Source organism: Zonotrichia leucophrys, chromosome 2 (assembly GCF_028769735.1).
Source record: "Zonotrichia leucophrys gambelii isolate GWCS_2022_RI chromosome 2, RI_Zleu_2.0, whole genome shotgun sequence".
Lineage (NCBI taxonomy): Eukaryota > Metazoa > Chordata > Aves > Passeriformes > Passerellidae > Zonotrichia > Zonotrichia leucophrys.
Window position 1 is genome coordinate 109,817,318 of NC_088171.1, and position 26,818 is coordinate 109,844,135.

The 26,818-nt window shown below is 38.3% G+C and overlaps 1 protein-coding gene across 1 annotated transcript; it reads left to right on the plus strand.

Annotated features, from left to right (window-relative positions):
* MEP1B (meprin A subunit beta) lies at positions 1–26,818 on the plus strand. Its single transcript, XM_064703207.1, has 16 exons — positions 1–106; positions 1,246–1,297; positions 6,171–6,253; positions 6,439–6,489; positions 6,588–6,631; positions 7,623–7,695; positions 8,592–8,709; positions 12,556–12,734; positions 14,188–14,406; positions 17,309–17,461; positions 18,203–18,418; positions 20,704–21,171; positions 22,696–22,878; positions 23,321–23,663; positions 25,332–25,533; positions 26,475–26,818. The coding sequence occupies exons 1-16, from the start codon at positions 1–3 to the stop codon at positions 26,490–26,492; spliced, it is 2,508 nt and encodes an 835-aa protein (XP_064559277.1). The 3' UTR covers positions 26,493–26,818.

Sequence of the window (26,818 nt, forward strand, 5' to 3'; positions counted from 1 at the left end):
ATGCAGAATTCAAGGGCTGCTGAACTTGCAGAAGAAATCTTGACAAAAGAGCTTTTTGACCTACCAAACAACACTGATTTCAGAACAATTGACACCATCAGCATTGGTGAGTAGGGAATTATAATATTTAGTTGCTTTCATAGAAAAAGAACATACCATTATAAGAACAATAATATCTACAACTGCTGCTTCTCAATGCATCAACAATGATGTAACAAGTAGGGATCTGAGCAACTATAAATGGCTTAGGTGTCCTCATTACTAGATTAGGATCTTTCTTTCTTATCAGCTCTGATAGGTAAAATAGAATGCAACATACTATTAATTTTGATATAATAATTTTGTGAGTCTGAATTTACAATAAAAAAATCTAAATGCCATTCTTACTTTTTGTGTTGGTCTATACAAGTAGTTGGTCTGGCAAAGTAAAAGGTTAGGAAAGCCTGACCATATAATTACCACAAGAACCTGCAGTTTAAGCATAAGAAGAAGCTGTGGCAATCCCAGCACTCAGTGACAGCTAGCAAGTAGAAGAGATGGTTAAAGTTGAAAGAAATACCCAAGAGTCACAGACAGTGGTGACAGTACAATGTACTGACATTTAAAAATTAATTTGAATGGAATCTTTAAGTAATCCAGAAGGATGCCATTATTTGCGCTAGTGATAAATGCAATGTCTTGCATATATCAACATTAGTCATTCCTTTGCATTTTCCAAAAGCAGGCTACTGAAATTATGTTGCTGACAGATTTTTTTATGCACGCACGTTTCTCATTTTCAATTTCTGTCAAAAAATGTACAATATTAATATATTAACATCTTGTCAAGAGTCCTGCTCGTTTTCTGTTGTTCAAAAGTTTTTAGTGCCAGCTTTTTTCTCTGAATCACAGAATGACTGAAGTGAGAGGACACCTCTGGAGATCTCCTAGTTCAATTCTCCTGCAGTTGTGCTGCAGGGTTACCTGCAGCAGGTCACTCAGATCTCTGTCTGGTTGTGTTTTGATTGTCATCAAGGAGACAGATTCCACAACTTCTCTGGGCAATTTGTCCCAGTACTCAAAAACAAAATGAGAAGATTTTTTTTTCTTAAATTTAGATGGAATTTCCTGTGTTTCAATGTGTCTTTCCCCTATATTTCCTTTTTCTTATTTCTATTTCATCCTGTATTTCAATTTCTCTCTGACACTTTTTCTCACAGCAGTTCTTAAAAAGAATTAAATGTTTCTTTAGTACTTGCTATACAGTAATGGTGTACTTACTTGACAATGATATGCTTACCCAACAAGAAAAAGATAGGTAAGGTGAGTTAATCGTTGTTGAGAGGACAAAGGTTTTGATTTATGATAGTTACTATCTTAAGTACCAACTTGGTGTAAAATTCTGTCCACACAACTATAGACTGGAGAACAACATGGGCTTGTTTTGTGTGCCTGGGCTTCTAACCTGTCTTCTTCTTCAGGTGGTCTGGAGTCTGGTAAGAAAACAAAGAATATATATTCTTTATATGACTGATAAAATAATGCAGATAAGATGAGATTGAGAGGAATAGACTTATTATTTTGAAAAATCAATATAATTCTGTTTTTGTCTGCGTGGGACAGATAAATGATTTCTGCTTCCTGTTTCCTTGGGGTCTTAGTGTTGCTATTTTTCATAGATTTGTCAATACGTGGAAAGAGATTACCTTGTGTTCCCCAACTAAGCAAAATGTCCATTAGTATTCAAAGTTACCAGAACAACAAGTCTGAGGTTAAAATCCAGAACTGAAATTTATTTCAATTTTCCATGTCTGAATGTTTTGGCTTTTTTTTGGTTGTTGTTTTGGGGTGTTTTTTTTGGCTTTTTGTTTTGGTTTGGTTTGGTTTGGTTTTTGTTGTTATTTTGGTTTGGTTTTTGGGGCTTTTTGGTTTTTTTTGCTACAGCACAATATAATTGATATTGGAATTTATGCCTTTTTAGCCCCTGGATATACTTAGAAATGACTGCTCCCTGTTCCTCCAATCCAGCTGAATTATTTCAGGTCGAAAAGTAATGGTTGAGATTTTGATATTACCTGTGTTTTTTAGTGAAATGTAGCATTTTGCTTATGTTGGGAGGCTACGTTGTAGAGGTCAGGAACTTTTGGTGAAGCACAATATAATTAGCTGAGAGAACAAAAACTGAAAGGTTCATGAATGTTTGTTTCAGCTGTTCGTATCTTCAGGGCAATCTACGGAGTAAGGCATTACTTTTTATGACACTACATAAGTGCAATAGCATTATCAAAGTTATACAGCATAACTACCTGTGGCAGCCTTGTCTTCTTCCCCTCCACTGACACGTGCTCATATGTGCCCTAAATTAAGCTCTCAGCCTCACATTCCAAATTTTCCCATAGTCCTCCTGTATTCCCCATCACTCCAATTCCATCCTTCCCAACTATGCCCTCTGCCTGTCCTCTGCCCCAGTCTTTTGGAAGCTCAAACCTCAGTCTTTTTTAGATTCCACTGCAGGATTTTTAAATCCTATGGTAGGTGATACAAGTGTTACTAAGATGCAGAAGTTACCTGACATCAAACTGATTCCTAAAAACTAGGTCTCTTGTGAGGGAGGGGCTTCTGACCACCAGGGCTAATTATGTTCTGTGGCCAGGAAGAGCTCATTTCAAATTTCTGGTTGCCAATACTAAAATAATATGGTCTGGAAAAATCAGGGGTAAGTTAGGTGGCTCATCCAAACTAGATGAATATATTCCATCTGAATAGATGTCCAGGCTAGGTAAGGTGGATCATCTTATGGTGATGCCAGGGCGTCATGGTGGTGTCATAGATATTCTTGGCACATAAGAATTATCCATTTGTTTCTTGATTGATGACTGAGTCTCTTTACCTGATTTTTACATGATTACAATAGGTGAGATATTTCCCACTTGTCCAAGATGCGCTTGAATTTTTTGTCAGTTAAATGTGCCCTCACAAGTGGTTTAACCAACCATTAGAATGTCTTATTTCATACGTTGTCCATGTCCAAAACTAGGGACTGATATCAAAAATTATCAGTAATTCCTATATGTGTAGATTAGACTAAATTAGATTCCTCTTTGGCATACTTCAACTAAATCAGCCTTCCTCTGCACGAGGCTATGAACTGTGCATTTGTTGTGTGTTTACAATACTTTCAGGCTGGTATTGAGACCAAAGTCACTGCCATCTGAACAAGTGATAACTGTATGCAGAGATGAAGCTTTTGAAAAAGAGTATTTTGCAGTGGAGATTAACAGGAGGAAAGACCTAATTTTGTTGGTAACACAGTAGCAACACCTTGAGTGAATTTTAGTTCAAGTGAATCATAAAATGAGATTTCTGGCCTTTGTATTTACAATATCTTTTTTTCTGACATTTGCTGAAGTTTTTAAAAGACAGTAATTTCAGATTAAAAATTAATCTTTCATGTGATAGAAGGGATTCCTTCAGTATAAAACATTGAGTGGCAGTTTTCAGACACTGAGGACCAGCCTGGATTTCACTGAATTGCTGCATTTGGTATTGTTCAGACATGGAGTCATATTTTGATTTGTGCACCAAAAATACCACTGTACTTGGCTACTGATCTCAGTTTGTGAGCTTTTGCTGCTGCTAGAGGAGCTTTTCCAGGAGTTACCCAGTTTGCACCTTTAGGACAGTTATACTTTCTGGTCAGTAGATATGGGTACATTGTAGTTTATGTTTATAGGAACTGCAGATTTTTTACTCACCATTATTGGTTATAAGGGGGTTCAGGATATATGGGTGTGATTCTTCTCCTCCATCAATAACTTTTAACATAAAATGCAATAATATGATTTTTTTTTAATATTGCAAACATTACTTGTAATTTTTTTTCTTCCAAGAAATCTGTGTGAGTGGGAGTTTAAAAACAAATGAAGCCTTTAAAAGGTGTGTTGCACACTTTGCCCATATACTTGCAACTCGTTTTACAAGCAGCACCTTCATTAAAAAACTTGAATATGTAAATGCTGTTTTATGCACAGTGATAATGAATTGTCTTATGCAGTGATAACAAAGTTTAATGGTATGATATACGTGCAATGAAACTTCAAAATGTGGGAGGAGTCTACTGACATTTCAGATGTATTGATGGTTTGCCTGAACAAGATATCTGCAGTTATTAAGCTGTATGTGTATACACTTGTGGGGTTTTCTTTCTAAAGTCCCCATCCTTATTTCCCATGTATCAAAGTAAACCTGAACGATACCAGTTATTTTTGAAATATGAGATCAATATCAATCCTTCAGCATTTGTATCTGCTCTACTCTGAAACCAGTTTTTCAATGGAGTCAGTCAATTTTCTGCAATGATACTGGGTTTTTAAGAGTCACCACGCTTAAAACCTGAGAAATTAAAAAACTTCCAAAATGCAAAGTGCTGAAGCAGGGCTGTTCCAGGATAAATTCAGTCAGGAAACAGTTTCTGCTCAGTGTTTTCTGTAGCTGATCTGTCAAGGTTGGTTAAACTGACCTTGGTCAGGGTCAGGTTTAGAGTGGACAAGGACATACTTGAGTGGTAGTTTGATTAAAAATAGAAAAAGGAAGCAGGAGAAGCTGATTAAAAACTTTGGCTCTTTATAGAACAGTTAGCTACTAAATGTTTGCGGTGCCAGCTGATACCAATTAGGAATTATGTTTCTTAGACATAGAAATTATAGCCTCCATTTGGTTTGGCAAAAAATGGTTTTTGTCTCTTAGGCAATGAGATTAAATGATCAAAATCTGAGAAAAACTGTGAAGCAAGACCTTGAGTGAATTTTAGTTCAGGTGAATCATAAAATGAGATTTCTGGCCTTTGTATTTACAATATTTTTTTCTGACATTTGCTGAAGTTTTTAAAAGACAGTAATTTCAGATTAAAAATTAATCTTTCGGTATGAAGCTAAAATGGGACATTCTGACAATTTCAAAGCTTTCTTTCTGAACCTTGAAATTTCATGAGAGGTAGGATTTTTTTCTGTATTTGGTTAAAATTTTTATATGGAGTCAGTTCTAGTGCTCACAGTTGTTTCCCTCAAAATTTCTCCCATCATTATGTGTTGAAACTTAGGTCTAGAAGCACATGTACATTTGAATCTCTCTTGAATATTCTGGCCATAGTGTTGTCTTACACATTGTACAGATACTAGAGATTATCACAATTAATGTTTCTAGGGACTACATGGACTTGATTTTTGCTGCTTTTCAGTATTCTGATTTTGTATTGTTCATTACTTCTCCTGGAAGTTGCAGATGCTTATCACACATGCAAAGCTGCATGTACAGAAAATAAATTATTTATGTGTAGGAATAAACACAGGGAGAAAACTGTGGTAAAACAAAAAAAGTAAAAATCCCACACTTTTTTCCAGAATTGCTGTTACATTTATTTTAGAATATAAGGATGTCTTTTATCTTCAGTTTGTGAACTGCTATTCAAACATAAAAGTACAAGACACCCAGGAACGATTGCTCAGAAAAGCTGTTCATGATTTTACTCACTATGTGGGAAATACTTGTGTAAGTATGTCCAAGGCAGTCCAAAAATGAAGTGTCCAGTTAAATAAAAGAATTAAGATTACATTCTATAGGCATGTTATGGCAAGGAAATTATTCTATGTATATGTTATCATATGTCACTTTATCTCATTATGGTCTGTAGGTTCTCCATGTTGCAAAGGGAGTGTTTGAGTTGTTATTACTCAGGTAAATGCAGTCCAGATAGGGCACTGAACTGGGGCTGAGGTGACCTGGGCTGTGTACCCAGTCCTTCTAAGCCTCGCTGGATAATACCAGACCACTCATTCTCTCCCCCAGTCTTCACATTTGTGATGGGAAGTTCATCACAGCTTCCATAGGCTTTGCCCAGCTGCTGACTAGTAGCAATACTTGATTCCACAGAAATAATGGGCTCCTTTTTTTCCCATTTGTGAAGGACACAAATGAGTTGTGGGAGAAAAGCAGCTGTGAAACCTCCACAGGAGCAGTTCTGGCTGAATTACTCGTTGGGCACCCTGAGGTGGGGAGGGCACAGAGCTGCCACACCAGCAAATACAGGTTTCCAGTCGAATGAGGAGGCAGTGGGTGCAGCCAGTCCAACACAAAGCCGTGTGCTAAGTGCTGTCAGTTGAACTTGAATCACATCTCTAATGCTGTTGACAAAGTAACGCGAGCTGCATTTCATTATCTGCCTTTCTAATAATATCTTTTTTTCTTTCCCCTCCCCAGCCTTCTCCAGAGACAACTGGTGAGTTCTGTTTAGAGATCTATTTGTATGCACAGGAGGCAGTCAACAAAACCAGCTGCTCATAAACATGGCTACGACAGACACAGATTTATAATTACTGTTATTGTTATTGCATTAATTTTCACACTTCATAAAGATAACAGCAAGGGCTAATGTCCTACCTCACTTGTCTTTTTGTTTTTCAGAAATAGACCTAGATGGAGGAATTGATCAAGACATCTTTGACATAAATGAAGGTTTTTCAAAATTCAGTCTCAATTTTTTAAAAATAATTTTCATTATAGTAGTCACGGATCAATACCATAACTGAATGATAATCTCCTCTTCCCTTTAGCTTTAGGACTGGACCTTTTTGAGGGAGACATCAAACTTCCTGTGGTGAGTTCAAATATAAAATACAAAGCCAAAAATATGTCATTGACTTAAATGTAAAGTATCACTGGCATGGAAATAATAGATGCATCCTGCTCTTACAAACAATAAATGTTGTTTATGTAACAATAAACTGAAGATGATTGGGGATGGAATTCTACAAAATGTCATAGACAGTGAAGGAGTCAACATCATTTGCAGAAACATTATCCAGCATGAGATCACATCAGTGATTAAATCAATATTATTAGCTTCTTATTTCCTTTTTTACATTGTCACTTTGAAGAGATTAGGCAGCACTGATCATCATCCAGGCAGGTTTGTATAAAAAGAATTCTTTGTTTATCTGTACAATATTCTGAGCCAGTTAAATTTACTGAGCAGTGCTGCAAAACCTTCATCCTGTAAGTAGATTGACTAAAACTGATGAAAAATTTAGATCCCTAATATCACATTTTAAGGCATCTGGCCAGCATCCTTATCTGATCAATGAAAAAAAAATTACATTTACATCTCAAAAATATCTAGTAGGAAACCCCCAATGTGTCTTGCACTCTGAAAGTAGTCTGAAAATAGTGTTTTACTCTCCCTTTTGGGAAATATGCTGAATATGTCTCTGAAAGCAAGGACAGAACTTGCTAGAGGTACAGAAACAAATGCTTGCATTATGAAAAATTACAAAACTATTAATCTCTGTACAGTTTTCAGGACTTTAGATCTTAAGGCTTCCCATAGGAGCAGAAGGTCCTGAGCACATGCATCAAAAGCTTGGGTAATTTCTACAGAGAAAATGCAGCAGAAGTTGAAGACACCAGTAGAAGGGCATGAAGGGATTTCAAACCCAAACCTCAGACCTCTGAGTAATCTTTTGAGGGTTTTGATCTCATTGTTTTCCTTTATGTCTTACTTGAAATTGTAGATTTGCTTCAGCACTATTGTAGTCCCTGATGCTAAATCCCTTTTTACTGAGGACTGCATGTTTTCTTTCTGGATACAGGATCGAAACTCCATCATTGGTGACAACTATCGGTGGCCCCATGTCATCCCTTACGTCCTTGAGAACAGCCTGGGTACGGTATTGCCCTTCACAATGTCTGTATGTTGTGTTGGTTGAGCTGTTCAACACAGGTTGATAAAGCTCCTGTGGTGTCCTTTACTCTCTTCATCTAGAGCAGGCCCTTTCCCACAGCAGGAGTGGGGCTGAGTATGCACAAACAGGACTTATAATCTTCGTATCAGAGCTGGCTCTCACCTCCTTTCTTGAATGATTACCCTGCTATGGCCCAGCAGATTGTTTTGGTCTTGAAATCTTGTGTCTAGGATGTGAAACTCTACAAAGCAGAGGTGAAAAGAGGGCACTGAAGATATTTTTAAGGACAGGAAGCTTACCTGGCCATTTATATAATTTACAGCAGTGAGGGCAAAATGGCATTCTGACAGACAGCCGGCAATGGTACATTGCTAAGTCCCTTATGTGAGTCAGAGACACATAATAGTTTGACCCCCTCCTTTAAATCTTTGTGTTGAAACTATGCAAGTTGCTTAGAGGAGATAACACAGATGTAATCTGAAAAAATCAAGTCCTGGAGAAATTCAGTGAGGGATCTGTAGCCTGCATTCTGTACTAGGTAAAATTTGCAGTCTTAATTTCCTATCTATTTAATACTTGTTTACATAAATTCCCCCAAAAATAAATGAAAGAATCTACAAAATTACCAGTGTTCTTCTATATACTCATACTGTCGTATTTGATAAAGTACCAAAGAAAAATTACAGAGGAGCAAGAGCAAGAGCAAGATCCTAATTTATATTTTTTAGGTCCCCCCTTTGTTTTAATCCAAGAAAAAAATCTGTTTATTTTGATCAAAGATTGCTGGAGCAAGAGCCACTCTTGGGAATTGCTCCATATGGATAATAGTAGAAATCTTTCTGTTCAGTATTGACAAGAGCACTGTTTGCTTTGCAGAAATGAATGCTAAGGGAGTCATCCTCAAGGCATTTGAACAGTATCGACTGAAAACCTGTATTGACTTCAAACCTTGGGAAGGGGAGAAGAATTACATATCTGTGTTCAAAGGAAGTGGGTAAGAGAAGCAATTCTAAATTACTTTCATTATGTTTGCTTTCAGACTATTCTCATGGCCAGTATTCAACCTAAAACTCATATATCGGGTCATAACTTTATGTTTTTGTTGTCGCCAATTTCACAGTCTTGATATTTATTCTTAAATATAAGAAGACATCAAGTCCTATTAGAGATATTTTACTGGACATAGTAAATCATATCAGAAACAAAGCAATTGTGTTCTTGACTGATCTTTGGATATATGGAGTATTACTTTCAGCTGGGAATTCCTAGTATACCTTGGCTTCTAGGGGAAAAGATAAACCAAGGAGAAATATGACAGTTCTCACTGTGGGGCAATGAATTTGTTTGAATGTAACAATGGAAATGCACTTGAACAACCCCATATGAGCATTCAGATAAAAGAGCAATATTTTTAAACTCTGTGCAGCACTGATATTTTGCCTATATTTTACTCTATTTACCTCTTTTGATAAATAGTCATGCTATTTCATCTTAAATATTGCAAAATAAGACTCCAGTAAAGAAGTCAAAATTGCCCCAACTTCTTTCCTTCTAAGACATTCTCTGTCAAAACAGTGCAACAAGAAGAAATATATTGTTCACTCTGTGCTGAACCATTTCTCTTATAGAAAAGGAGAACAGGGAGAACTTGATAGCCTGGTGAGGAAATTTGCTTTCAGAAATTCATTTCCTGATATGAGAATGCATTCATAAATGGGAAAAGATTTTCTGATAATAAAAATGTTTCTCTTTCCCTTTGGCTTGTTCTGAGATATTCGTAGCAGATAATTGTTTCAAAATTTCTTTGGTGTCTGGCTCTTTGTATTTGCTGTTCATGCTGTACACATGACACTGAAACTCAGCTCTAAAAGATGTATAATTGGAGACTCAGGGAGCAATGCATTTTCCTGTGCTAATGACTCCAGCTTTTTGAGCTAAATGGAAAACTCATGTAGCTGAATTTTGTAATCCTTCATCCCCTAAAATATGCATTGAATTTGCTAATAATTGTACCTGAAAAAGAACCACAATATTTAGCCTATGGCAAGTAGGAGGCTTCTGTGCAATGTTTCATTTATATGTCTATTAAAAATAGATGAGTCATGGTGATGAAGAAGATGAATCCTTCTAGCTGGATAGCATATCTTGCCCTCACTGTCTGGTGTGTGGCTTGCCCTGAAGTGTTTCCATCACCTTAGCTGACACATCCACAGCAGAACTTTTAAAAAGATTGGAACTAAATGGTGCAGTCTCCTGAAAAGGTCCATCCAGTTTCAGTGAGTACAAAGAAATCAGGACTGACCCTGAATGAGCTGCTTTCATTTCAGGCCATTCCTTACTTCTGGTGTAATGGGTGTAAGCTGGGTAAACCCATTTTTGCTCTGCTGTTCCCAATATTTTGGAGTTTTTAAAATCAATTAAGACTCTTCTATCTGCTGACTAAAGACCTCAGCCTAGAGGGTACAGTGCAGAGAGGCACACAAAGTTCCTGGCAACATAAAATTTTACCACTTCAAGTAAAGGTTGATAAATCACATCTTTGCCTTTCTGGTCTTGGCTTGCATCTATAAAAGAGAGGAATGTGGGGGAACTTTTTTGTCAAAAGGATTTGAAGTAAGCCATAAAGTCCTCATCTGGATTACCCTTTTGAATTCAAATTAAGGCAGCCACAAAAGAAGCCAGCTGTGTTTTGTTGTCTAGACTGCCCTGTGTAAAAATGCATTTGTAGTCTCTGATGTACGTACAGAGTGTATCAAGGCCCTGCACAAAGCCCTCTGCTTGTACACATTCTTCATCTATCATTCACCTTGGCTGCTACCAGTATTATGTTAGCTCCTGCCTGTGTGCTGAGCAAAACACTTGAGGTGTGTAATTGTGAATTACAGAAATGCAGGATAATCAGATGTGGCTGCAAAGTTCACAGAGGAGTCTGGAAACCTGCAGTGGAAGTGCTATTTCACCTTACTGTTCTCATGAAGAGCAGGATTCTTTCAGCAGGAAAACTAACATGGTGTGGTAGGATCAAGTGATTAACAGACCAGGGAGGATGAACATCATCTCTAGTATGTCCACATGGATTTTCATGGAGCACTCCTGGGAGGCTGCTTCAGCTCTTTGCCACTGTTGCACATGGCAGGAGTAGATTGACACAGATTCCTGGCTCTCCAGCTTGGTGCTGGTAAGTCAGGGTGTCTGTGAGCTGATATTGGTGATCTCTGATACTGTGGGAAGAAAATTAGTAGCAGGACATTAGTATAAAAATGTGCCTGAAATAAGTGGCATCACTGCAACTGATGGCATGTGTCTATTTACAGGCCCAAAAGGGGGATGGTGGGATCAGTGAGAGCAAGTATTTCCCTGTTCCTCCAGCCTCTGATAGCAATGCAGGAAGCATTCAGTCACAGGCAACACAGCTCTCACACACCTGGGGAGAGCTGAGACTTTCCTCTCCTTTCTCCCCTCCGGAAGACACAGGATTCTATGTGCCCATTGCTCTGGAGTGCCATGCCCCACTCACCTCAGCTTTATTCTCAGTGCAGGGTGGCACAGACTCTGTATTTGCCCCCTCTGTGGCTGTTGGGTGACAGTGTTGTAGGCATCTGGCAGACCAAAGGCAGCTGCACCTACTGTCATTTGGGTGTTACTTCTGCCAAGTGTCTTTGGTGTGCCTGCTGTAGCCTGATGTGCACTGTGCAGCAGCTGAGAAGCCAGAGGTGGCTTTGGTAGGAGGTGGACCCAAGCCTATGATGGACTTCTGCACAACACAAGAATCAATATGATCCTGTTCAAGGAAAGACATTGAAATTACAGATGCTACATGTGCACCCTAACAGGTCTCATGTTGTGATTTTAATGAATAATCAATAGGCAAGGCCTGTGTTGCTCAGTGGAAAATGAAATACTGGGGAATATGTTGCACTAATAAGTCACAGAGTTTGAAAGCACATGGTGTGCTTGTATTTTTAAATTTCTGGGGTGATGGGACTGCAAATCCTATGGCATATTTTGTGCCCTATTAATTTTATGTACTTCATTGGGTAAGTATTGATTTATTTGCTACATAAAATATCAATTTAAATGTAGCTCTCTGTGCCTGCTAGTTTGTGGACATGAGGTGCCATTTTATTGGCCTGTGCAGATAACTCACTAAATCCTTTCACCCTTTAATAAAAACTTGCAGCACAGCTGCAGTTTTGCTCTTACTTGGAAGTGTGTAAGAGCAGCAAGTGCTCTAGCACAGTAGTTCACAGAGAGCTAGAAAGAAAAGAGTTTGTGAAAAGTACTGTCAAATACATCAACCTGTCTGAAGGTAAACACAGCATGGAGAAGCACACCTTGCCTGGCAGCCAGAGCCCCATGCAAAGTAAAAAACCAAAACAGTACAGGGAAAAGTAGGCAGAGGAGAGAATGTGCATGAACACACTTCTCCTTATGATAGGGACATGCTTGAAGTGTGCTCACAAGTCACATATTGTGGTCTAGCTGAAAATTGTTAATTTACAGTAATTTAATTGCTCTAAATTATGTGCTCACAACATTTGATGTTCCAGAGTACCAAAGAAATCATCCTCAGTTTTCTTTTGTCACAAATAGCTCAACATTTTTCTTCTAATAGAGCCAGAGACAAGGACCTTCTTGTTCATCGAAACAGAGCTAAGTGTGAGAGGAAGGGGTACGATAAGGAACAGATCAATGGAAAAGTGCTCTCTGTAACAAAATGTGACTTCAATGCTCCGATTAGAAATATACCTATTGAATAGACCAGTTTTGAGGTTTGCATGAGTGGCATGGGGATGGTGTGTATCTCACAGAGCCCTCTCTCATTCCATGTCAATGCCAGCTGCTGGTCCTCAGTGGGAAACCTGCAAATGGGCTTGCAGCAACTCTCCATTGGAGCCAACTGTGACAGGATTGGGACAGTCCAGCATGAGTTCCTGCACGCCCTGGGATTCTGGCACGAGCAGTCTCGGTCTGACCGGGATGACTATGTGACCATCGTCTGGGACAGGATTCAGTCTGGTCAGTCACTCCTCTGCTTTCCTCTCAATCTCTGGTGCTAGCAGTTTAGGTGTGGAACATCCTTTCCAGCCATGTTTTGGTGGTCGTGCTATTCTCTCACCTGGACTTACTTTCCAAACCCAGTATATCAATAAATTAGATATAAAGGGACATCTGCTTGAAACATAAATTCTCATTTGTTCTTGCTGTTGTAATTCCTTGTGCCACAACAGTTTCTAAAGCTCTAATTAGAGATCTGTATCCTCTTGAGCTACATGTTGTACCACAGGGCAGCAGAAGAGGAAAATCTAGTTTGTTTAAATGAATACTCTAGAAATACACTTACTCTAGAAGCCCTTAATGAAATAAAAATAACTACCCCCCCCAGTCTGAAAAATCCAGTGTGACCAAACCCAGTAGAAAATCACCAGTGAAAACACTGGTCCTTCTCCTTCTGCCTGTCTGCTACACCTGGTGCTGGCAGCAGAGCTGAGAGAGCAGAGTGTGCAGAGGGTGGGCAGGCAGGAGAGACATTTCAGAGTCTGTGTCACACCAGCAGTAACTTTAGAAATGCAGCTTGTGAATTGTAAGTGTTGGTATATTTGGGACAAGCCTGAGATATGGCACAGAATTCCTCAGGACTTTGCTCTGTCTCTGCCTCTTTAGCTTGTTGTTGTCCTCTGGGACTTTCAGGCTATTCAAAAACAGTGTTATATACACAGACTTGATGTTTTCCTAACATAGGTAGACACAGAAGACTGAAAAACTGGGTAATGATTAAATCTAATGCATTCTTATTTAGTCCTGATCAATAGTCAGGTGCATATGTAATTATATATTACAGAAAATTACTTAGACTCTGTTATTTGATTTCCATTATATTTTGCTGACTCTTTAGTGACAAGCTCCCCTATTGTGAGACACTTAAAACTGCTGCAATTTTTTTACACTGACCAGAATATAGTTACTGTATTTTGACTGATTTAAATTTTGACTCCCCATTGGGTAGTAAACCACTGGTTCTTTGCTCATACTCCAGAAAACATCTGTAAAGCTAAATTCTGGAAGTCTATCTGATGACAAGTCTAAATTGTTTTTTATTACTTAAAATGATGAGCAATTGAACATCAGAGAATACAGATTAGAAACAGTTGCAAATTACAGTAATTTGAGTACTGAAACACTCTCTCCACTCTTGGATATCACAAGCCCATCAAAGTTTACAAGTTGTTTCACAGGAAAAATTTTCTGGTAGCAAAAGCTTTTCTTTGTCCAGCAGAAGTCAACAGGGGCTGAAAGAGGAAAGTAAATATCGCTAGACTGGAAATAAAACTGTTTTACAGAATAAGTACAAGTAAATTACTACAAAAAATATTTTGAGATATTGATAGATTCTCTGTCGCTGCAAGTCTTTACATTAAAATTTTATTCCCTTGAGCAACAGGCAATCTTTCATTTCAATTTTGCCATTTAGGTAAAGAACATAATTTCAATAAATACGATGATAACAGATCAGACTTCCTGAATGTTCCCTATGACTACAATTCTGTGATGCACTACAGCAAGACTGCATTCAAGAATGGAACTGATCCCACCATCATCACCAACATACCAGACTTCATTGATGTCATAGGACAGAGAATGGATTTCAGTGAGTACGACCTAAGGAAACTGAACCGGCTCTACAACTGCAGTAAGTTTCTCCATTCATTTTATATTACCTGAAAGAATCATTTGAAAGAAATGAGGGTGATACATACATGTTGGACCCATCCAGACACAAGTGAAAGAGATACTAACATATTTAGAGAAGTGAATTGTATTAAAAGTGAATTGTATTAATTAATTGTATTAATTGTATTAAAATGCCAGAAATAATGGTACAGCTAGAAATAGCATTCCTCCTGCAGAAACACTGCTGAGTAGCAGAGGTTTCTGTGCAATTTTATCTGACCTTTTGTTAAAAACCAGCTTTGCTCAGCAGCTGACTTGTTGATCCCTTGGGTGATTGTTTAAAACGTGTGCTTCTGCACAAAGCCTTTTGTTTTTTCCCTGCATTATTCCACAGCTGATGCTCAGACTCTGCACAGAAATGAGCATCTTTGCTGTGGCTGTCATACCTACTCCACTTTCATGGAATCTGTGAGACAGATTCATGCCTATTCATGTATACCCTATCCATGCAAATAGGGCACAGATGCCATTCTGAATAAAGTGCGAGCTTTCTAAATTTTCTTGTTAAGCTTCAAACCTGGTTTCTTAAAAAAGTGGTCAAAAGAGTTATTTTGCTTAGGTGGCATTTATTTTGCAAAGCTGAATGAAAGTAAGAGACAGAGAAATCTAGATAAGTCCATTATCAAACTGGAATGTAATTCTGTAATTGTTACTGCATTCAATGTGCCCTGACACTCAGAAGACTTTTACAATATCCCAAATAGTGAGTATTGGCTTACAATTATATTTTAAGCCTCATAATGCAGATTCCTTAAACAATTATCAAACTGGTTTAATAATGGTGCAGTTTTTGAGTGTAAAATTCTGATATTTTTATTCACATAGGTCTAAACTGAACACACACACACACAGCCTTAGCTTCTAGCACTTGCTACACAATCACTTAGGCATTATAAAAGTGCTTACAGCTAAGGATGTCTTTCACAGAGGATGGAGTCCTTCTTCCTCTCCATTAATCTTATCTATTTTCCATCATTCTTGTGCATTGCAGAAATACTTCATGATGTGTTAACTTTATTCTTAACCCACAGGCACATTCCCCAAATGAAAAAAGCCCCAGTCCTGCTGAAATCAGTGACAAAACTTCCACCACGTTCAGTGCAATCAGGACCTGCCCTGTTCCCCAGTCCCTCTCTTGGCTTCATGTGATGTGTGTGGTGTGGATGATATTTGCAGAGACATAAATATTGTCAGATCATCCACCAGTGCCAGGGAGGATGGTGTTTCACAGTTCCCAGCCCTTACCTACACAAAAGATTACTTAATTTGCTGAACATGACTTAAGGAAACGTGTAAGCAAAATTTCTGCTAGAGGCCCATGTGGACAGAAAATTACATAAAAAATGTAACTCTTCTTTCATAAACTGAAGAAAACAACCCACAGCATAAGAAATACTGACAGATTGTTTAGTGCTGCTCCACTCTGTAATTCACTGCTTTCTTTGAGGCCATATAATAACAGTAGATTTCAGTCTGCTTTCCCCTCGGAGCGCACTGCTTGACAGAGCTGACCATGAGGTTTCCCTCAGCCTCTGGAAGCTGGGACTTGGCACTCATCCCCCCTGTTTTCTTCTGAGTCTAGTCTTTAACTGCATACCAAACAAGTGTCTGCCTTTGGTGCAGACAGAATTCCCAACCTGCCTCACTCATTGCCCCTTCATCTGTTTAAGTAGGAACCTCAGAAATACATCATAATCTACTGAGTCTTGCTTTTCTGTCTTGCTGGCATTCAGGTCAACTCTCCATGCCAGCCAGCACTTTCTACTTAAGGTCATTAGATTGCTTCCTTCCTGTTTGGCCAAATAAATTTCATGTTTTGTTTTGTATTTTGATTTCAAAGAGTTCTTTCACCTAATAATTCTCCATTTTTGCTTACCTTCTTTCTCCAGCAGTCAGCATAACATTTGCTGTGAAAGCCTTTTCTTAGTTTGTGCGACATTGTACTGAACTGTATCTTAAAAAATATTTGCCATACACTTCTGACTACCTTGCAGCCTCTAGAGGTTTTTAGACATAGTTTAAAAAGTATTTAATTAACTTAGCTCTTTTCAAATCATGACTGGTATTACACATGAGCTCAGACATGGTGCAACAGGAAACAAAAATAAGAACAGGGATAAACCTGGACTGTGCTATCTTTCACCTCTCCAGAGTTTGCTTTAGACAGAGAAAATATTTCATATGGTATTCTCCCTTTCATATTTAACTGCATAGTCTTCGTTCACCTAATTTTTCCCTTGTTACATGAAAGATATTGAAAAATTTGTATGACAAGAAATATCCACATGAAAGGTCCCAAATATACCTTTGCCAAATGGGTTTTTTTGTTTAGTTGGTTTGTTTTTGTTTTGGTTTGTTTTTGTTTTTTTAATTCTGTGTTTGGAAAATCAAAGTTTGTTTATTCCAGCCAGATAGCTTCTGCTCCTCTGTATTTCAAAATAAGCACTCCGGCTGATAAATTAGTGAGTTTGTATCAAAATCTGTGGCCATGTGTGGGCTGGCCCAAAGAAAGCAGAACAAAGAATGGGAAGTCTCAGGATCTTTTGACTATAATATGATGTGTGGATTTGGTTGATATTAGTGTTCCTTTTATAAATAAAAGACATGATATGATAATTAGCAGATGCCCTCCTCTATTGCTGAGGGCCCAGAGTATTCCTGACGACATCTTATTAATATCAGTGTTAATCACCAAGTGTTTTGAGTTCCTGAACATTGTATGTATGGATGCTGATCATATTTGAAGCCACTGATTACTTGATGTTTGCATTTAGTCTTTCTCTGCTCATTGCTTTGGACCTTCAGAATTAGAATGTGTTATGTAATAGAGATTCACTTTTTTTTTTTTTTTAATGTCATAGCCTCCTCCCTAAGTTTTATGGACACATGCAGTTTTGAACTTGAAAATATATGTGGCATGATTCAAAGTTCAGATGATAACAGTGACTGGCAGCGTTTGTCTCAGGTTCCTGCTGGGCCAAATACTGATCACACCAATATGGGAGACTGCAAAGGTATGAGAAAAAAACTCTTATCTTTCTGGGAGGTGTTTTCTGCAGAGGCACGAGGGATTCCTTCAAGATTGGACTTGTTATCTGTTTATTCTTTGACAAACTGCAGTTTATTTTTTAACTAAGCAGCATAAATCTACATACCTAGGGACATCATGTGATATGTTGATTTTCTGCTTATTTCAGAGGATCGAATGTCCTTATCTCTTTTGATCATTTTTTTGGTCTTAGTGTCACATCCTGTAATGTGAGTTATATAAAGCATTGAAGCTGTGATACAGGCACGTCAAATAGATTGCTGCTTTTCTCAATAATTGCTCAATAAGTCCTTGGACAGGAATAAGATTTTGAAATGTGTATTATCAGGGCTGAGATGAAAAATTAATTGACAATCTAGCTAGATGTATCTCAACCTGTCAGAACAGTCCAAGAGTTCAGGAGTTTAAATCAGTCCTCCAGGGTGTCAACTGTGAGTAACTGGGTAAAGGGCAAAAAGTCATGGTTTGGGTACAGTTTCCTAGAGGTAATTAAAACAGGACAAAAGCTGCAAAGACAATAGTTCTACCTTTGGAAAAGGTGAGCAGGTAGCAGTCCTCAGTCAGAGATTTGTACAGGATCTACCTAACCCTGACCTGACTAGAGTTATTCTAGAGTTATTATGATAGAGCATTAAGAAAGCCAGTACATCAGGAAAATTCTGTTTTCTCTCCCCTCTACTGCTCATTTCTTATTGACTTTTGGCAGATTCTGGCTACTTCATGCATTTTGACACCAGTGCTGGAGGAGAAGGAAGCACAGCTGTCCTGGAGAGCCGATTTCTGTATCCCAAAAGAGGTTTTCAGTGCTTGCAATTCTATTTATATAACAGTGGTAACGAGAATGACCGGCTGAATGTCTGGGTCAGGGAGTACACGCCAGCCAATCCAAATGGCACTCTGAGATTCATCAAAGAGATAGAAGGTATGGAATAAAATCACATTTTGTTTTAATTTATCCTCAGTATTTTTCAAAGTACTGGGGAAAATTATCAAAGTCACTCATTTCCTAGTACTGTTCTTTGGCTTCTTCTTTATCTATGTAATTGATTCATTGCTGCTGAAATTATACCTGATGGATCCTCAGTCAGCTGCTTTCCTATAATATAATAAATTACCACAAATTTCAAACTCTTGTATTATCAAGATAGTTTTCTCGCCAAACTAGCTAAAATTCCATGAGCAATCATTTTAACTGTTCTAGAATTGCTGGTATCAATAGCAGCTGATGAAGTCAGAATATTAGAGTAAATTACTATTAATAAGAAAGTATAATACAGAAATGGAAAGCATAAGTGCCCTGGAATATCTAAGTTAAAAAAAGAGAAATAAATTTAAATGACTTAACTGAAATATATCAGTAACAGATCATGATTTGAATTGTAGTTTGAAGAAGACTAAATTCTTGTGGTTTTAGGAGCCTATGGCCTACAAAATGATCAACTGAGGTCAGCTAATGGACAAGACCTCTTTAAGCTAGAATTGCCAAAGTCACCTTATGATTAAATTACTTTCTCAAATACTTAAGTATTATGTGGTCTCCATTTCACCCACACCAACTTTAGAAGGATCTGAGCAAGTTTTTTTACTAAATAGGTATAATTTCTGTCTCTTTTTGTCCCTTTAGGCTCAGCTGCTGCTGGTGCCTGGGGTTTTTTTCCCACTCTTCACCTCTATGGCTTCACCCTCTGTGCCCTCTGAGCTAACAGGCATCCTTAACCTAAGAGCTGCTAAGGCAGGTGTAGGTTTCACATCAATCTGAGCCCTCCAAACTCTTTCAAACCCTGCTTTGATGCCAAGAGTAATTTCTCCAGACTTCAGCCTTCCTCACAAACATTCTTTTGTGTCTATTAGGCCCCATCTCCCATTCCTGCTTTCTCAAGTCCATAATTTCCTTTGAAGCCTCTGATCTCATAAGTGTGTCCAAAGAGGCACCCTATTTTGACAATCTGTGGCAAAACTTTTCAGAATGATTCAAGACCACTTTTCCACCAAGCTGTTTCACTTCTCTCAAGTGAGAAGTTGCCCTCTCCAATGCAGTCAATAACCTGTAAGTAACAGTGACACTACAGCCCCTTCCATCCATGGTCTGACACCCTGGCTGAGCTGCTCATGAGTTGAATGATGATGTTCACATAGTTCAGTGGCTTAGGGACAATCCCTGAACCCTTCCCTCTGGTTTGTGGCAGCTGGAGATTTTTTAATTGCATGTATTACATGTAAAAATCCTTTAGATTATGCTGAAGGCAATTTCATGGAAATCAGTTGTGTGCTTTTCTTCTTGTTTCTTGGGTAATTGTTTCCCTCCTAATTATAACAGTAAAGAAAAATGTCAAGAAATTAAGACATATTTGAGATCCATTGTGCTGTGTTTTGGGTGTTAGGAGAGTGATGCAAGAGTTCTGTACCTGCTTATTCAATAAATGCAGCTGGTCTTCTGTGCAGATGAACTAAAACCAGGCCACAAAAGAAACTGTTTTGTTGAACATACTTTTAAAAAAGGGTGTTCTTCTACTTTAATTGACCTCACGAGGCCCCTGTGCAGAGGTCTTTGCTTTTGTGTACACTGCTCTTGGAGTCAAGGGAATTTGCTAGTGCAGGCACTTTAGGATGCAGCATCAAACTTGCAGCAAGGTTCTCTTGCATGAAGTAGGTTTGCAAATGACTGGCTTTAATTTGACCTTAGTACCATTAATCATGTGATGGGTGAATAGTGCTTCTGCATAGGCAAGATTCCAAGAAGCCATTTAGAAATACAAAAACAAATGAATGAACTAGTCTTTTAGTTCTAGGTTCCCAGAATCCTCTGGAGCATTTTTTGTTGAAGCATGTTGTTGTTCAGTTATTTGAATATTACTTGTTCTGTTTTTTTTTTCTTTTTAACAATACACGTGAAACTCACTTTGTGGATTTAATATTCACAACTCCTGGATTAATTTAATGAAGTTTTATTAAAAAATGTAAAAGAAAAAGCAGTGTTATAACCCATCAACAAGTGCTATTGTGCATATTAATTCTGTTAAAGTACTGTATTGAGCAAATATGATCTTGAACTGAAAAAGTAACATCTACAGAAGAAATATTCCACCACATGAGTGCCAGTGGAATTGAAAGATTCTTACACAGTGTTGGTATGGGGTTCACAGACTGTGCAGTGTTTGACTGTATTGCTGAGTCAGAAATCTCAGAAATCTCTACCCTTTTTTTCAGGTTCACCTGAGACCTACTGGCAGCTCCATCATGTTTCTTTGAATGTCACCAGTAAATTCCGGGTTGTGTTTCAAGGTGTGAGAGGAAGTGGCTTATCAAGTGGAGGCCTCTCTATTGATGACATCAACTTGTCAGAAACTCAGTGTCCCCACCATGTCTGGCATATCAGAAATTTCACACATCTCCTCAACACAAGTCCAGCAGGAAAAAAGGGAATAATATACAGTCCACCTTTTTATTCTAATGAAGGATATGCTTTTCAGGTCAGCTTGTATGTAAATGGTACTGCTGATAACCCATTTAATTTAGGAATATACTTGTCCTTGATTTCTGGAGCAAACGATGATCATTTGAAATGGCCCTGTCCATGGCAACAAGTTACCATGATCCTGCTTGACCAGCATCCTGATATTCGTCAACAGATGTCAAACCAAAGAAGTGTAACAACAGACCCTGGGAGGCTTTCAGGTTAGTTAAAATCAAACATGTAAAACACAACCAAAATACAAGGGGTCACATCTCCTCTTTGTTAAATTAATACATATATTTTAGCTTCTGGAATATTTCATATGTTTGCAGCAACAATAATATTGATCCACAGACAAGAAAAAAATTAAAGCTACAAGCAAGTTAAGCTGGGACTCAGGATTTCAAAGTTGCATTTGCATAAGAAACAGGTGGATCATCTATTCCTAAAGTTTATTTCATATGCTCTGTGAGGATACATATATTTCTGTTTTAATGAGAATGGAAGTTTTCCAGAAGTCACGAAAAGAAAAATATGGAATTAACAATACAGGCAGTTTATAGCAGATAAAAGTGAAGCAACTATCAAACAAATCTCAGCCCTCCTTGTCAAAGGTACAGTGATGCCAGCAAAAGCCTCCAGATGGACAAAGTACTGATTCATATTATGTAATCTGTACTTGTTCAAGGTGTGAGAAGATAAGGGCTGCTGTCCACAATAACTTGGAAACGTGACAGTTGAGGTAAAAAGTAACTCTGAGAAATGATAGGAATCTCTACAGAGAGAGATATTAAAGAAAACACCCACATTCAGCATTGGATAAAGTTTGGATTTAAGTCATTATGGCTTTTGTCATAATGACATTCTTCTTTTTGCCAGAAGAAATCATCTCTGTCACTGAATTAGTTTTCTGACTAGAAAGGAAGTAAGGAAGATGCAAAACCATCCAATTCATATTATTATTTTAAAACCAGTATGTTTTACATTGCATTTTCTGTGACACTGGCTCTACACGAAAACAAAGTGGGTAATCAAGAAAGACTTAATGTCCTCTCTGTAAATGACAGACAAACCACCCCATGTCCTCCACAGATGTTTGTGAAAGCACATTTTCCTTGTGCTTTCTGCTGTTACAGCCACAGTGCCCTTTTCCTTCTCTGACCTTGTGGACATACAGTCTGTTTGCTCTCTGCTCCTTCTCTCTTGTTTGTACATATATTGCAAATAGTCCACGATTTCCAAGGGAAGCCTTGTAACACACACTTTTAATCTAACCAGAGAGGTGGTGGAGCAGGAAGATCTTTTCCCCCTCTGTCAGATTCTTTCATGGACAATCAGGCTCAGCTTTGAGCTTTAGAGCAGGGTTTGATGGAGCAGGCATCAGTGATTGTGATCATTTAGGTTGTTCAAATATCTTGTGCCCCACATCTACTTCAGGAGGTGGTGTCTTTTGAGAAGCACTGCATTAACTCCTGTTATAGATGATTTATGTGCTACTTATCTTCTTGACCACCTCACTTTAACAAACTAAAAAGAAAATACAACAGGTTTTCAACTAGCTCTCCAATAACCTCACCTCCAGCAGGTTCTTTTCTCAGTACCTCAGGCTAAACCAAATAATTGAAGATCTCCATTGTCTTGTGCCTATCATCAGTGGGGAATCCCAGGCAATTGAGGTTTCTGCTGAGACACAAATCCAGAGCAGTCTCACATTCACATTCTTTATTTCTTTTTTTTCCCCCCAGAATCCTCATCAAACTATACTTGGGATAGGCCAGATAAAGTAGGATCCGAAGCAACTTTTCCCAATGGAACTAAATACATGAGAGGTCCAGGAGTTGGAACAAGTGCATTTTTAACTCATGAGAGACTTAGAAGCCGCAACTTTATCAAAGAAGATGGTGTTTATATTCTTTTAACAATGGAAGGTATGTAAACATAGCTGTTACTCTTACAATGCAGCAAACAGTGTCAGATACCAAGTCACTAGTGCTGTAGTTGTAAATACACGTGATGTACTTTGCACTTGAGCACTGTTTGAATTATACCTGTGTCTAAAGTCAAATCTGTGAATTTGTGAACAGGTACATACACAGTATAATTCCTTTATTTCATGTGAAGGTGTACAAAACAATGCTAATCCTGTGCAAATTAATTAGAATATATTAATTTGAATAAAACTATCTGTTTCTGGAAAAAATTCTAGAGGACATTTCCAAAATACATCATGCTCCTAAAATGCAAAAAAGACTGTTTATCTCTTAAACCTTTGGACAGGCTTACTGCTCTTTATTATTGAAAATTATCATTAGAATAAGAAGGAAAATAATGTGGAGCAAAGGCCTTATTGTCTGTGTGTTCACCGTGCAGATATATCACATCTCCTGTCAACTCAGCCGAGCATTCAACCCCCTCTTGTTACAACTGCAAGTGCCACCACCACCACCAAAGCTGGGCCTGGCCCTACTGCCACCACCAGGCCCCCCAGTGGCACTGAGATCACCGCCATCACCAACACTGGGCCTGGCCCTACTGCCACCACCAGGCCCCCCAGTGGCACTAAGATCACCACCACCACTGCATCCACCACCACTGCATCCACCACCAGCACCACCAACCAGCCCGGAGATCCAGAGGTTCCGGCCTTCTGCCCAGACAACCCCTGTGAAAACGACGGTGTCTGCATCATAGTAAACAGAGCGCCCGTGTGCAGGTAACTGCCTTTGTTCACCCTCAAATGCTGCTTCAGGATGAGTAATGAGAGTTTCTAACAAAATAAATCTTTGCTCCCAGTGAAAGGAATGACAGACTGTAGCTGATTGAGGCAAGTATTTGCAACTGCTCCTGTGAGACTGAACTTATGGCCGATTTGGGCAACAAAGCTCCTAACCTCAGCATTTGATCATTTTGAAGTACTCTGCTTGACTCTCCTGTAAATTATATTTTAAATGTGTTTATTATTTTCAGTAATGTATTACTCCAGGTCTTTAGAATTCCCTATAGCAAAATGTAGAAGAGTTGAATGAATGTAATTGAAAGAAAAGAACATTTATATAATTAGAGTAGATTTGCAATACTTATCATGTAGGAAGCAGTGTAGACATTATTTTAAAATTTGATTCAGAAATATTGTACAGTGCAAATTATGACCATGAGTTACCAAACTGTAGTCGCTCGCCTTTGAAATCAGTAGTGAAAGCTGGGAATAAAAGATTGTTTGCCCTGAAAGAAGATTAATATCAACTTTTATTTAATTCTCTGTGGATACATTTACGTAACCTACCTGCCTGATTAGCATTGTTCCAGCTCTCAAATAACCTCTGAGGCTGAAGACAGTAACCTTAGATGCTGTTCCAGGGCAGGTAGACTGGGGGAGTGCTGTGAGGAAAGTATAAAGGCCAAGAGCTACAGGAGTCCGGATGACTCATTAAATGTTATATATCCTCATTTAGAAACCTTTAAAAAAATAATTCTTGTGCAAGCCATTAGAAGCAGGTCACAAATAGGAGTAAATGTCAAGCAGTTTTTCCAAGAAGACAAAAATAAAAAAAACATGCTCAATGTTATGCTTCATTTCAAAATTATGGGAAGAGAACATTTATTTTCTGACATTTCTGGACTCTTAGAAGCTTTAGTGCCTTTGCAACCTACTTTCTGTCCTACAGAAATGTGTGGCCAGCAGTCAGTTTCCACCCCAATTTTCTGTTGGGAAATGGATGGGAATGTGATACATCCCAGGTGACAAGCTGAGTCACCTGGAATCCCCCCAGTAGGCAATATCTTGGCAGTGCACTGCAAACTTGTTTTCAGGGCTGAGGTAGTCCTGAATAAATGGCTTAGACAGGAGCTAGAAAATCAATAATGAGGAATAACCAAGGTTAGAAAGATGGAGGTGGGCGTGCTGACTGTGGTGCTGGGGAAGGTGATGGAATCAAAGCCTGGAGGTCGTTTTCAGTCCTAAAGCTGGATGGCTGCTGGGCTGTGAATTTCTTTTCTTACCTGCTTGTTGGGTGAAGGCAGAGGCAGCTCTTACAAGTTCTTTAAATTTGAAAAGGAAAAAAAAAAAAGCTTCACAGATCAGCTGCATCCAAGTGTTAAGAGGTCAAGAGGATCAGGAGGGCATTTAGGATTTCTGGCAAAAGCTCACTCTGAAGGCACAACCTGTGAAACATCAGGAAGCTGAAAGAAATACCTTTAGGTGTGTGAGGACAGTGGGCAACTCGGGCCACTAAGAAAACTTTAAAATAGAAATCCATTTTAAGATTATTTCCTTATGCTTTAGGATATAGAAATTACATCAGAGATGCCATTTTTTGGAAGTAGATCTTTTCACACCTTTAATATTTAGGTGATAATAAATGTTAGTTCTTTTGCTTTCTAGATGTCCAGCAGGTGACAACTGGTGGTACATGGGAGAAAAGTGTGAAAGGAAAGGCTCAACTCATGAAAATACTGTAATAGCTGTTTCTTCAACCATAACTGTGTTTGTTGTAATGCTTATTGTCACCATCACAACTGCAGTGTGCCTTAAAAAGAAATACAAACAAGGAAAGGAGAATAAGGAGAGTGTGACTCTAGAAGAAGTAAGTATCTCGCCTCTTTCAACAAATATAGACACATGCACACATATCTATGTTCACTAAAAAGCAAACAATCAAATTAAGTAAGAAGTAAATGGAAGATGTCACCTTTTTGAAGCCTAAAGACTACAGATTAAGAATTAAAGAGCTCCATTAAGTGAAACTAATTTATCAAACACCAAAATCCCACTTAATTCAAGATCTGTTCTCCTTTTCCACCCCCCTCCACTCTGCCCCAATGACAGCTTACATTGAGTGGGATAGTGTGAACATAGGGGTTCATTTCCAATTTGTAATTAAACCATGTTTTCTGCTCAGTAAACTTGTATTTCATCTACTGCTGCCTGTTCTACTAAATCCTCTCCTGGATATGGTGCTAAAAAATGCATCGCAGGGTGTCAAAACAAAAAGCAAATCTAAAAAATAATTTTCCACATTCAAAGGCCATTTTTTATGCAACGCATGAAGTAGCTGTGGAAATATTAACTTAAGAAAAGGTTAAGAAGAGAGCAGGTTAAAACTGTCTAGATGACAGGATCAGAAATGCCATGTACTGGACAGAAGCAGCATTTAGGCATGTTTTCACAGGACATTTCATGCAGTCTGAGACATAGGGACTCTAAGCAGAGGCTTGTCCTGGAAATAGCAAGCGTGACATGGTTTAGAGGGACTCACAAGGCACAGGAGAAATTTTGTAAACAAACTGAAGAGGAATATCCTTCCAGAAAGCAGAGTTCCATTTTAAATTTTGTCCTAATAGTCTCTGTGTGATACCCCATTGAGTTGAAGTACCTCTGTGCAGTGTCAGATACTTGACACTGCTACTTTATGACCATCCAATAAATAGTTTTGGTTTCTTTGCAAGTAATGCTCTTACATTATACACATGCTTCCATTCCCTGTACACTTTTAAGATGTGGGTTTGGTTTTTTTCCCTCACTTAGACTAAAACATCCTTCTGAAGATAATGCAAACAAGCATCAAAGACACAAGATGAACATCACTGCAAAACCACAACTACGTCATCACTCTTTCTGCTCCTTTTATCTCGACCATCATGATAAAAGTTTGTAAAGTCTGGAAAATAATTCATCATCTGGATAAAACACTTTGCTAAAGTCAGTGGAGTGTCTGACACTGCTGTGTATCATCATTCAATAGAGAAAAATGGAAATACATGGTGTGACACGGCTGCCTTGTCCTTCAAGTCTACCTAAACATGAAGAAAGCATGAAAACAGCATCTTGAATTTTAGTCAACACAGGAAAGTCTAAATTTGCTAAATATA